The 13578-nt window shown below is 38.5% G+C and overlaps 1 protein-coding gene across 1 annotated transcript in view; it reads right to left on the bottom strand.

The window, feature by feature from the left end:
- Nucleotides 1-9963: 9963 nt before the first annotated feature.
- Nucleotides 9964-13578, bottom strand: part of FAM162A (family with sequence similarity 162 member A) — a 41607-nt gene continuing 37992 nt past the window's right edge. The window contains exon 5 of the mRNA XM_043997192.1: nt 9964-10243. Within this exon, the coding sequence (XP_043853127.1) occupies nt 10145-10243 (99 nt within the window). The 3' untranslated portion in view covers nt 9964-10144. The remainder of the gene's footprint in view (nt 10244-13578) is intronic.

The raw sequence follows: 13578 nt of genomic DNA, 5'->3' as shown, positions 1-13578 counted from the left end.
TCTAAAAGGTTTTTTTTTTCCGATTTATCCTTTTGTTCAAAATTTATCATACTGATAGCAGGACTTGAAATAATATAATTTTCCATCAATTTCTTCTATTAACACTGAAACTATTCCTTCACATATGTAATTTCTATGCTATTTGGTATCTATGTATTCAAAGTCATTGTGATTTCATTTTCAAAGGTACCTTTAAGATAGTATAATTTCCTTGTTTCTATTAATACATTTTAACTTGAATATTTGAATTTTTAGATATTATTAAAGCAACTCCCAATCTTCTTTAACTAGTTACACATAGCCTGATAAATTTTAAGCTGCTTTTTCCACTTTAAATCTTTATATATTCTTTTGTATCAGACACTTCCTATAGACAACATATTGATTATATTTTTTTAATCCATCATGTGATCCTTTTTCTTTTCATGGGGTAGTAATCGTCTGCTAAGTGAATAGATCACTGGACCTGATGTCAGTGTTCAAATCCTGCCTTGGACACTTACTAGTTGTATGACTCTGAGCATGTCATTTAACCTCTTTCTACCTAAGTTTCCTCACCTATAAAATGGGGATAATGACAGTACCTATCTCCTAATGTTATAAGGATCAAATGAGAAGAAATATGTAATCTGCTTTACAAATCCTTAAAGGGCTAGGTTCCAATCTATTTTTGTTTTGATTGGTCATAAGGTAATAACACATTTATTTTATTTCTATTATTAAACAATTGAAAGATCATTAAATATAATTCCAAAATTTATGCTATTAGCACTATAAATATCCTTAAGATTCAACTCTCCACCCTCCCTAACAGTAAAAATAGTTTTGCCCTGGGATCACCAGCATTCCAACTTACTTGTCTTTTGTTTTTTGTCATGCTTGTTTAACAATCTATCCTAATTTGAATATTTGTTGTTGTTCAGTTGGTTTTAGTTGTGTCCAAATCTTTATGAGCCCATTTATAGTTTTCTTGGCAAAGATGCTGTCAAATACAAATAGAAATGATCTTTGCTGGCTACATATTAACTTAGAAAACCTCAAATTAACATTATCCATGTTGTGTTGTATTTTTATTTATTCTGGGCAGCATGAGACTCAAATTTGAAACCCCTTTGGCTGTAAGTCTACCTATCAAGATAGATTTGAACTTGAGAAGATGAGTCTTCCTGACTCCAGGCCTGGCACTTTACTGTGCCAAGTTGCTGCCCTATCAGTGATGAATATGAATGGATATATGTAATATAAAATATAATATAATGTAATATGATAAATATAATACTTTATATTTTTCAGCTTTTCCCCCAAGCCCATTTTTATCATTCAATAATTTAATAAATTGCTATTCATTAGACATATTTGAAATGCAACTATGATCCTAAATCACCAGATCTTTAGTTATTCATCTCACTGTCAGATTCTTCTGTTTTATTTTTATCCATGTATTATTTAAGGCATCAACCAATAAGTCTCAATAGTTTGACATAGAACTATTAGGCTTGTTTTTTTTTTTTGTTGTTGTTTGTTTCTTGCAGAGCAATGAGGGTTAAGTGACTTGCCCAGGGTCACACAGCTAGTAAGTGTCAAGTGTCTGAGGCCGGATTTGAACTCAGGTACTCCTGAATCCAGGGCCGGGGCTTTACCACTGCGCCATCTAGCTGCCCCCATTAGGCTTGTTAGAAAACTAATTCTAGGTCTTAGGGCCATGTTTTGAAATTTGATATCTAATGTTCCCTGCTCTAATTCTCTCATAATTAATGAGTCTTATAGAAAAATCTCATGAGACTTTTTTGACAAGTGGTGTCTTTCTTCTTGCTATCTGAAGGATATTTTTCCTCTTGTTAATGCAAATTCACCAAAAATTTATTAAGCACAAAGTATGTGCTTAATAATGTGCTTAAAGTATTCCAGGTTCCAGGGAAATACAAAAACCAAAAATGAATCAGTCCTTGCCTTCAGGAAACTTATATTCTATTGTGAGAATAAAAGGACCTCATGGCAGAAGAAAGACCTACCAGTAGGAGTGGAGTGGTATGAATAAGGGAGAGGGTTCATGGAGGACATGGCAAACCTGAAGGAAAATAAAAATATTGGAAAGAGGGGGAAATGAAAAGGGAATGTATCTCTAAATCAGAAACTGTGAGTGGAGAAAAGCAAGAGAAAGATGTGACATGTTATGTAGATAAAATCAAGACTTGGCAAAAGATCAGAATATGGAGATTGGAGCAGGGAGATGAGAGAAAGGAAAAACTCAAGAATAACTCCAAAGTTATAAATTTTGGCCACTGGGAGAGCAGTAGTGCCCTTGACAGAAGTAGGTAATTTTAGAGGAAGGTGAGGTTTGGAGGAAGTTAGGAATCCTGTGCTTCATATGCTGAATTTGAGATGCCTTTTTTTTTTTTTTTTTTTTTTTAGTGAGGCAGTTGGGGTTAAGTGACTTGCCTAGGGTCACATAGCTAGTAAGTTAAGTGCCTGAGGCAGGATTTGAACTCAGGTACTCCTGACTCCAGGGCCTGTGCTCTATCCACTGCGCCATCTAGCTGCCCCGTTGAATTTGAGATTCTAATGGAAGATTCTAGGAGTAAAATCCATCAGGTATTTGACAGTGCATGACAGGAGTTCAGGACAGTAGCTATTGCTGGATATAAAAATAAAAGTTTGGGAATCATCCATAAAAAGTTCGTACTTGAACACATGGTTACTAAAGAGATCGCCAAGAAAAAGTAGAGAGAGAACGGGGCCAAGGATAAAACTTTATAGAACACCCAACTCATGAGGCAGTAGAGGGGTGATGATCCAGCAAAGTAGATTGTAGACAGTGGTGTCAAATTCAAATAGAAATGGATCTCTGCTGGCTACATATTAACTTAGAAAACCACAAATTAACATTATCTATGTTGTGTTGTATTTTTATTTATTCTGGGCAGCATGGGACTCAAATTTGAAATACCTTTGCTGTAAAGTGTTCAGCCAGAGACTAGACAAACCAGAAGAGAACAGGGTCATGGAAGGAGTGACTGATAAGCATCAAAAGCTGCAAAGGAGTGAAGGAAAGTAAGGACAGAGAAAAGGCCATTAAATTTAGCAGGTAAGAAATTGTTGGTAACCTATAGCTTCAGTCCTGGGGTGTGGTAAATGACCAGACTGCAGCTAGGTGGCACAGTAGATAAAGCACCAGGCCTGGAGTCAGGAAGATTCATCTTGAGTTCAAATCCAGCCTCAGACACTCACTAGCTGTGTGACCCTGGGGAAGCCACTTAACCCTGTTTGCCTCAGTTTCCTTATGTGTAAAATGAGCTGGAGAAGGAAATGGCAAACCACTCCAGTATCTCTGCCAAGAAAACTGCAAATGGGGTCATGACTGAAATGACTGAATAACAAGCAAGGAATTCAGGAAGCAGTAGTCTGGCAGTGAGTGAGATAATTCTCCTTAGGGGTTAAGCAGTGAAAGAGGAAAGATATAACAGTTTGAGGAGATGACAAGGTGGAGATGACGGGACCAATTTTTTTAGCCATGGAGAATAAGCAATTCAACAGAAAGACTGGGAGAGGAAAAGAGAGAGGGGAAAGAAGAAAGGATAAGAAGGAAGGGGAGAAAAAGTAAAAGGGAGAAAGGAAAGATAGGGAAGACAAATCAAGCAAAAACCAGATTATAGAGCTAGGAAAAATTATAGTGAAATTCATCTGGAGGAACAAAAGGTCAAGAATCTCAAGGGAAATAATGGAAAGAAAAAAATAGGAAGGAAGACTAGCAGTATCAGATCTCAAACTATACTACAAAGCAGCTGTCCTCAAGGCAATTTGGTACTGGTTTAAAAAACAGGTCAATCAGTGGAAAAGATTAAGTGCACAGCATACAGAAGCAAATAACCCGAATAGCCTAGTGTTTGATAAACCCAAAGACTCTACCTAACTGGGGTCTTTGGGTTTATTTGACAAAAAGTGCTAGGAACACGGGAAATCAATGTGGCAGAAATTATATCATTTATCAAGGAAAGCACCAATATATGACTTAGTCATAAAGTCTGACAGAATAAAAAAATTAATGGGACGAGGTAGAAATTGTTTTTCAGATCTGTGGATAGGGAAAGAATTAATGACAAAACAAATGATAAAGAGGGTCACACAAGATGAAATGGACAATTTAGATTATATAAAGTTTATAATTTTTTGCACAATCAAAAACAATATGGCTAAGATTAGAAGGGAAACAGTTAACTGAAGAAAAAAATCTTTGCTGCAAATTTCTTTGATAAAGGCTTCATTTCCAAGATAAAGAAGGAACTGATCCAAATTTATACTAATAGGAGCCATTCTCCAATTGATAAATGATCAAAGGATATGAACAACCAGTTCTCAAGATAACATGCAACATATCAATAGCCAAATGAAAAAATTCTCCAACTCACTAATAATTACAGAAATGAAAATTAAAACAAATATGAGGTTATATCTCAGATCCATCAGATAAGCAAAATTAACAAAAAAGAAAAAGAACAAATGTTGGTGATGTCGAGGGAAAACAAAAACACTGTTGGTGGAGCTGTGTGGATTGGTACAACCATTGTGGAAAACAAACTACCTAAAAAGTTAACAAACTAAACATACTCTTTAACCCCATGATACTATTACTAATCCTATACCTCAAAGAAGTCAAAGAGAACAAAAGGACTCATTTGGATAAAAAAATATACATATTGGGGGCAGCTAGGTGGCACAGTGGATAAAGCACTGGCCTTAGATTCAGGAGGACCTGAGTTCAAATCTAGCCTTAGATACTTGACACATACTAGCTGTGTGACCCTGGGCAAGTCACTTAACCCTCATTGCCCCGCAAAAAAACCACACCAAAAACCAAACCAAACAACCAAACAACAAACAAAACACATTTATTTACTTATCTATTCATCTATTTGCTTGCTTATTCACTCACTCATTTATTTATTCATTCATCTATCTACTCATTCATTTATCCATCTATTTGTCCATCCATCCATCCATTTATTTATTCATTCATTTATTTATGTATTTATTTATTTATCTATTCATTCATTCATTTACACCAGCCCTTTTTTTTGTGATGGCCAAGTACTGAAACTAAGGGGATGGGCATCAATCAATTAGGAAATGGTTGAATAAATGAATGTAATGAATACAACTGTACTGCAAGAAATGAGGAAAGAGTTGGTTTTAGAGAAACCTGAGAAGACTTGTATAAACTGTTCAGAGTAAAGTGAACAGAACCAGAGAACTACTTATACAATAATAACAGCACTATGAAAAGGAGCAAAAGATCTCTGGTCAGTTCAGTGATCCACTATGATTCCAGACAAAAAATAATGAAGAATGTTACCTACCTCTTGACAGAGAGGTAATATACTCAATTTGTAGAATGAGGCATATATTTTTTGATATCGGCAATGTGTGAACGTTTTGCCTGATCATGCATATTTGTTACAAAAGAAGGGGGGCATTAGGAGGGATAGAAAGTACTTAATTGAAAACTTATTAGTTGTGTGACCCTGGGAACCTACCTGGCATGGTTGTTGTGAGAATCAAATGAGGTAGTATTTGTAAAGTTTTTAGCACAGTGTCTGGCATATAGTTTTTGCCACAGAAATGCTTATTCCTTTCTTGCCTCCCCTCTCCCCACAACCCGTCCAGTACATGAACAAAAAGAAAATATACATGTGGGGAGGGGTCTAAATAAATATCTATTAGATTCAGATTTTCCCACCACATCTGGATTTTCATCGTTCTGTCATAAAACATACTGAAACAAGGGTTTAAACTTGAAGGTGAAGTAAGGGTCATTTATATTCAGCTGGCTTTAATATCTGTCATTATCTTGGGTTGGAGAGGGTATAATCTGTGGAAAAGGAAGAGGGGGAGAGGACTGAGGTTTGTCTCACTTGCATCAAAGTCACAAGCAAGGCTCATTTTAGACTATTTAAACTAAATTGGCTTCTAAGCAAGTAAGAATAACTTTTCACCATGCAGCGGTGAAGGCCCAGCTGAGGTTAGATAACACAAGCTTGTAGTGACTTCAGCTGGAAGGTGGTTGGCTTCCTCTAGCAGTGTTCAGAACAAGTGGAGAAGGCAGGGGTTATTCACTGTAGAAGATTGGTAGGATGTAAACGGTTGTAGGACTCCCACCCCCGTAGGAAAAAATATTGAAAATATTTTAAAAATAAGAGAATGAAGGAAAAATATTAACATTGTACTCTGTTTCATGCAGAAGTCTGCCAGAAACAATTTTATTTAATTTAACATTATTCTATAAACAAGAATTTCTAGCCTGGAGAAATCTCCAGAATGGCATGTTTCCCTCTCCCCCATATCTTTCAACATGATTCTATTCCAAGAGTCTATTCCAATGCTATTCCAACTCTATGGGGTGTTGAAGGAGGACTAGCATCTCTGGTGTCAGGGCTGCCTATCCACCTTTGGTGTCTACCTGGCACTCATTTCTCATCTGTGGCTCCAAGAAGCTGTAGCATGTCCAGCAGTCACTCCCTCCTAAACCATCTCAGCAGAGTGGCTAAACCAGGTTGAAGGTAACTAACAGGTCTCAAAGGTGTTGGTGAGTTGGTGGGGAGGGGTTCCCCCAAGCACGTGAAGACTTTCCCAGGCAGAATGGATGGATGAGAAAATTTTGTTTTTGTTTTTTTCAGGGCAGTGAAGGTTAAGTGACTTGCCCAGGGTCACACAGCTAGTCAAGTGTCTGAGGTCAGATTTGAACTCAGGTCCTCTTGAATCCAGGGCTGGTGCTTAATCCACTACGCCACCTAGCTGCCCCTATGTTTAGAAATTCTGGGCAGTATTCTTGTATTATGATGTTCTGATTTTTGGCCTGTTGTGTTCTAGGACACATATAATGCTTATGTTGTTGCTAAGCAGTCTGCTTTTTGAAGTCAATGTCTTGCTTATCTAATAGTTCCCGTTTTAAACATTAACTCTTATTTTTCTTCCTGATTGTTCTGAATATTTACATTCCCAATCACTTATTCTTTTTTTTTTGGTGATGTTTGGTTTGCAGCTGTGGATTCAAGTTGAATTCTGTTGCAAACTCATGAATCAGCAGGTTCAGCTGTGGCAGTATTTTGGCAGGAGAGTGAAGGGTTGCTGAAGGATGGATCATGTTAGAGATTAGCCGTCTACTGTTGGTTCATAGAATTGTTACCTCATTAATTTTCTTTTTTTTAGTGTCTTAGACCAGAGACATCAAACACGTGGTCACAATGCTCTCAGAGTGCACTCAGACCAAATTAAAATGTAACTGAGAAATATTTAACGAAATAAAAAAAAACCACAATAGAACATCAACATTAATATGTAATTTCTAAGTCAATATGTGGCCTGCTGGGATCCTTATGAATGGTCTAGTGGGCCCCGATTTCTATTTGAGTTGAACACCACTGTCAGACTCTGGAGACAAGTGAGATTGTTTTCTCTCATGCATATAATTCCTACTTTGGAAGTTTAAGAGATGTCTAGTGCTTCATTTTGTTGATCACATAACCCAGAAGTCTTCTATTAGGAATTTAAAGTTCATTGCAAGCTGCTTCTTTCCAGTTTTCTTACATTTTACTCTCCTGCATACAATCTATGTTCCTGCTACATTGAGCTTCTTACAGTTCTTTAAGCAAAACATTTTATTTCCCATATTTCTGCCTTTGCATTGGCTACCCCCATGCCTCAAATGCTTTGACTCCTTACTTCCAACTGTTAGGTCTCCTTTAAGACTTGGCTCAGCTCTGATCTTCTGTAGGAGGCCTTTTCTGGTTCCAGCCCCCTCTGCCCAGCTACTACTAACTTCTCTGGGATTCTCTTTCATGTATTCTGTAATATATCTTGAACATAGCTTGTTGTTTTTTTAACCTCTCTCTCATTAGACTGTGACCTCTTTGAGAATAGGAGCAGCATTTCTTTGTATTTCTAGCACTTAGCATAGTGACTGGAATAGTAAGTATTTAATAAATGCTTAAAAGTGTAGAAAACAGTGAGATATATAAAGACAGAGAGGTGAACACAGTAAATAGATACGAGATGTACAGGAAGTAGTTTACAAAGAGAACAGCAGGAATGATGTATTTGGATTAGTGGGAGTGGAGGTGGGTGGAGCCAAATGATATGAATGCTAGGCCAAATTTAAATTTAATTGAACAGTTGGGCACTACAGGTTCTTGACCATGAGAATGATGTTGGTACTCAGAGGAATGTTATATCATGCAGAAGCAATTGGTCACAAGAGGAACTTTATAAAACATTTAGTGAATAGTCTACATCATTCTGGAACATAGATGACACTGGGTATGGAGATGGAGGGATAGATAAAAAGGGAGCTCTACCTCTAAGGAGAATGGGTAGGTTCCTGGGCCTATCAGGCAGTCTTCCTCAGGCCTGCTGCATCAGGCAGCAGAATACAGCTATCAGAATCTTAACATTCTTTAATTCTAAGTAATTCCACCTTATTATTAGAGAGGGAGTGATGTATAACAGACACAAAACCAAAAAATACCACCTTATGAACTTTAAAGAATAAATTTATTTCAAGAAATGGATGTATTGCCCAGGAAAAGATGTTATTCAAGAACTTTAAATGGTAGACTTCTATCAAGAAATATTTTCTTATCTTTTAAGAGAGCAACATTCTAATCTAAATATATATATATATATGTGTGTATATATATATACATATACATATATATATATATGTATATATATATATATATGTAGTACCAGTAAAATTTGAGTGCCAAAGGTAAAATAACTCATATTTAGTATAGCAAGAAATCAAAGTCAAATTACATTTAGATAAAAAATAAACAGGACTGAATGGAAAATAACATGCATCTGTGATGCTATTGGTATATCAGGTATAATCTTAACTAATATCTATCAGTTCTAAAACAGTAACACAAAATAATTTCTGGTGTCAGTTGTAATCTTTGTGAGGAAAAATATCAAATGTTCAAAATAGAAACTATACATACCCATGTTTAATAGATAATTGTACCTTACGTCAACTTCTACACGAAAAAGCTTCTGTTAAGCCATTTATTTAAACCATAAGGTAATTATGAAAACATTTCACAACTGATTTATTTTTTGCACAAAGAAACAAGATTCAGTTAGGCATGTAACTTAAACCCCCGAAGCGGTATGTACCTTGTATGCGAGCTGTTTGATGGTCCAGGAAGTTACGGAGTAGTGGGGAACAAGCTGCAGCTCACCAATAGAGAGAAGACTTCGTTTCAGCCATGCTTTCCTTGGAGCCTATCTACTAGCTATGTCCTTCTGGATCCAGAAATTGATAGGAGAAAGCTCCTATATTATGCTGATGTTAGGAAAATTTCTCTGTGGTGCTTGTATCTCTGTGGCAGACTCTCTGCAGGATGATGTTGAGTGGGAATTGGTCATTGACTACGAGGTCTCTGCAAATTCTGCTGTCACATCATCACAGGCCTAAGGCCCTGCCTTTCCTGCTGGCTTATTCCTCACTCTTCTATAACTTTTAGGATCCTTAAGCACCTTGGGTACAAGACAGATAGCACTTCCTGTGATTAGGTAGCATGCCCGACTCCTGTTTTGACTGTGCAAAAAGCTAAGTGAGTTGTGAAATATTTTTATCATTACTTTTGTGACAGGACCCTTAGGTGGTCCTCATCTAGCTCCCTCTGGGCTATGTTGCTGAGTACTTAGAAAAGTGGCATATAAACACAGTGAGCCACACAGATTTTCCATGAAAAATTGTAATATATTTTTACTGGATGTGAAAGAAAAACAATACCTGTGCCCTTGAACAAAACACTTTAACTGTGTGGAAATAAATGAGAACTCCTCCAGAACTCTGAACAGTGAGTATTTGAGCTAAATCACACCACTTTTATTGTCCTGGTTTTTCAAGTGGTCAGGGGCTGTGTTTAGGTCAAACTGATCAGTGGTGAAAAACCAGACAAACTCTTGTGCTACGATAGTTTATTGATGCTGCTACAGAACCCAGCAAAAGGGCATTGGTACAAGTCATACTTTTATGTGACTGTTTCCCCGCACCACAGCTTCTACCAGGGAAGCACATTCCTGCCACACTGCTGTTGCTGAGTGTTAAATACTCATCTAACCACTTCAATCAATGTCTGTAACTCTAATCAGTTTTGGGCTCCAAGGCTTCTTCCGCTTCCTTTCTCAAACGAGCTTTCTTTTCTAAGTTCAGGCTCGTCAGGGTCTCATGTCTTTTGGCAGCCTACAGGGAAACAAAACAGAAGGCCTCATAACTATTCACTCCATACTGGTGACCCCTCCCACCTAAAGACTTGACCCAAGTTATTCCCCTTCATATTGTTTCTACTTTCTCTAAAAGGTTCCTGAAGTCAGTGGCTAACCCACCCATGAAAACAGAGCATTCCCACCTTCCTTCTCCCTCTGCCTCTGAATCCTGAGCCATTCCTTCTCCCTTCTCCAATTATATTTCTTCTGCTTTGGTTTGACTCCCTCTCCTCAATTTCATTTTTATTACAGACACCAGTTTCTCAACTGACAAGTCAATGGCAATTCCCAGGTCCCCTCTCCCCCCCTTGCCATTTCCCTCTTGTTGATACCTAGGTCTCAGCTTGCATCCTGCCATCGAACTCATTCACCAAAATATTGGTGGTGTCTTCTAACATTACATATTCTCCAGGGGTCAGCAACAAAGAGATACAGAAAATGGAGCTCTCCCACTCACTGACCCTCACATTTCACTATGTGAGGCTTTAGTATGGCTAACAGCAGTCCTAGTCTATACCAGTCTGCTACTTTCTTCCACAGACCAGCATAGAGGGCATGGTTCCCTTTATCTGACACACTCTCTTCCTAGCCAACATGTGCAGTTGCTCTCATAGAAACCTGTACACAAATGCAGGAAATAGATGAAGCACTCAAAATAGTTTTCTTTGGAAGGAACTAATTAGACAACATCCTCACATTTTAATGAAGCCCTACCTCCCCAACAAGTTCCTACATAATCCTTCCCAAACTCATAGTGCTGTTGGCTGGATTTCTCCTAAAAGGGAAACAGACTGTATCTTCTGCATTTTCTGAGTGGTAAAATTAAGAGTCCCAGCCCACCAATCAACTTGTGGAATGCTCAAGTCACCAAAGCTCTATCAGAAGCCACCACCTAACCTCTTTCCCTCCCTCCCTCCCTCCCTCTCTCTCTCTCTCTCTTTTTGTGGGGCAATGAGGGTTAAGTGACTTGCCCAGGGTCACACACCTAGTAAGTATCAAGTGTCAGAGGTCAGATTTTAATTCAGGTCCTCCTGAATCCAAAGCTGGTGCTTTATCCACTGCGCCACCTAGCTGCCCCACCACCTAACCTCTTATCAAGCCACTAGTGGGTATTGGGGAAGTGTTAATCAGATACCTCAAATGCTTGAAGCCTTGTAAGCTTATCAAGTTGATTGGGTGAAGTTCACCCAATCATTTTTAAATCTCCTTTGAATGATATTATCCACTGTTTCTTGGAATATACTCCCTAAGTTCTTCAAAAGGAAACAATGCTATTTCTTGCTCTTTCCCTGCTCTACTCAAATACATTTCTGTTGTGTGTGTAATTCAGCTTTGGTGCATGCCCAGATAACTTAAGATGGAAGCATCCTTGTGGCAGATGCCAGGGACCAGCTTCTGGGAGAAAACATCCTAAGTTGTGGGTGGGTGGGTAGGAACAACCTCTTTCCATTGACCATGTAGCCTAGACATGCTGAATATTAAAAAACTATCAGACTGGGGCAGCCATTCACTCTCTAGTGGTGTTCACTGATGAAGGTCTTGTTCACCCACAAGTATAGGCACCATGCACAAGGCTGGGTGGAGGGAAGGGTCACCTCTTTACCCTACCCTCCAACCCCTTAGGCCTTGTGACCCCAAGAAAAAGGCCTGGAGTCTTGGTCTGTTTAGGTTGTCTTTTTCATATTCTCTTACTATCTTAGATCTTAGCAATCCAGGAAGTTGAGCTATGACAACCTTGGAGCAAGGGTTTCAGGCCAAATGTTGATGCTTGCCCAGGAGAGAAGCCCTGAGAAACCAGGGTGCTGGGGTGCAAGCCCAAGAGGGCTTTGCCCTTGGAACTTGGTTGGACAATAGTATGCAGGAACTAAGTTAAACCGTGAAACTAATTGTCCCCCCATCCAAGACCAAAGGAATTTAGGGAGGGATTATGCCCCCCTCCCACATTAGGGGGGAGATGCTTGTTTTTGCTATACCTCTGAAGAAAATTCTTTGTAAAAGCTAAACTGACTTAAATGCAACCAGGTTCCTTAGACCTTTATAATGGAGGAAAAAATTAGCGGTGGGGCTTGAGCCAGTGGCAGAATCTAGATACTCTCCAACATTCTTAAGGGTACCAGGGAGTCCCAGGGAAAGGGTAAATGTAACATACCTGGCCCTCAGACAATAGGGGCCAGAGAATCACTGATACATGTAGAAACACATCCAAGGTCTAGCTTACCTAAAGTTGGAGGAGTTTATCAATGAGCTATTTGCAGGATGATGATTTTTTTTTTTGCCATAATGACACTCAAAGACCACCTACTGAGTTACAGAAGTTATATTTGTTGGTGGAGGGAGAGAATACTCACACTGGTGAAATGACAGATTCCTAAATATTTAAGAATTATTATGACTGAAGACACAAAAGGCCTGGTTTCTAAAATTATTACTGAGGGAAAATTGCTTCAAAAGGCTCAAAGTACTGATGATAAAACTGTGGGGATAAAAGGAACACTTAAAGACTGTTTTGGTAGGATTATAAAATGTTTGGAGTTTTTTTGGAAAGCAATTTAGCAATTTTGTTTTAAGGACCAAAAAACTGAATGATTTTTTATTGTGTAATTTTGGGGAAATGCCACACAAAAATCAAAAATATGGGCAAGTGTTCCAAATCAAGATATTCACAGTAGTGCTATTTATAATAGTGAAAAACTGAAACTAGCCCAAACAGACCACATCTGGGGGAGGGCCATGTTAAATGAACACAACAGAACAAGTTAAGACTTCTAAAAAGGGCAAGTATGTGGGCTTTAGGGATCCATGGAAGTATGTACAAGAAATGTTCTTGGGGGACGGCTAGGTGGCGCGGTGGATAAAGCACCGGCCCTGGATTCAGGACTCCCTGAGTTCAAATCCGGCCTCAGACACTTGACACTTACTAGCTGTATGACCCTGGGCAAGTTACTTAACCCCCATTGCCCTGCAAAAAACAAAAAACAAAAAAAAAGAAGTGTTCTAGCAAAAAAAACCCCAAAACCCCAAAACCCCACCCCACCATTGATGACAACTCAGTAAAAGCCACTTCCTTCTCCAACTCATTTTACAGATGAGAAAACTAAGAAAAACCAAGTTAAGTGACTAGCCCAGGGTCACACACCTAGGAAGTATCTGAGGCCAAATTTGAACAGGGTAGATGATTCTTCCTGAATCCACACCCAGTACTCTATCTGCTGTGCCACCTAGCTGCCCAGTAAAAACCTACACGCACATAAATAATGATCAGGAAAGAACCTGGAGGTATTGAAATGGTTTAGAGTTTAAAGTTGACTGGAT

This window comes from Dromiciops gliroides, chromosome 3 (assembly GCF_019393635.1).
Source record: "Dromiciops gliroides isolate mDroGli1 chromosome 3, mDroGli1.pri, whole genome shotgun sequence".
In the NCBI taxonomy this organism is placed as follows: domain Eukaryota; kingdom Metazoa; phylum Chordata; class Mammalia; order Microbiotheria; family Microbiotheriidae; genus Dromiciops; species Dromiciops gliroides.
The sequence above is the reverse complement of the archived record's forward strand: the minus strand, read 5'-3'. Positions and strand labels throughout refer to the sequence as shown.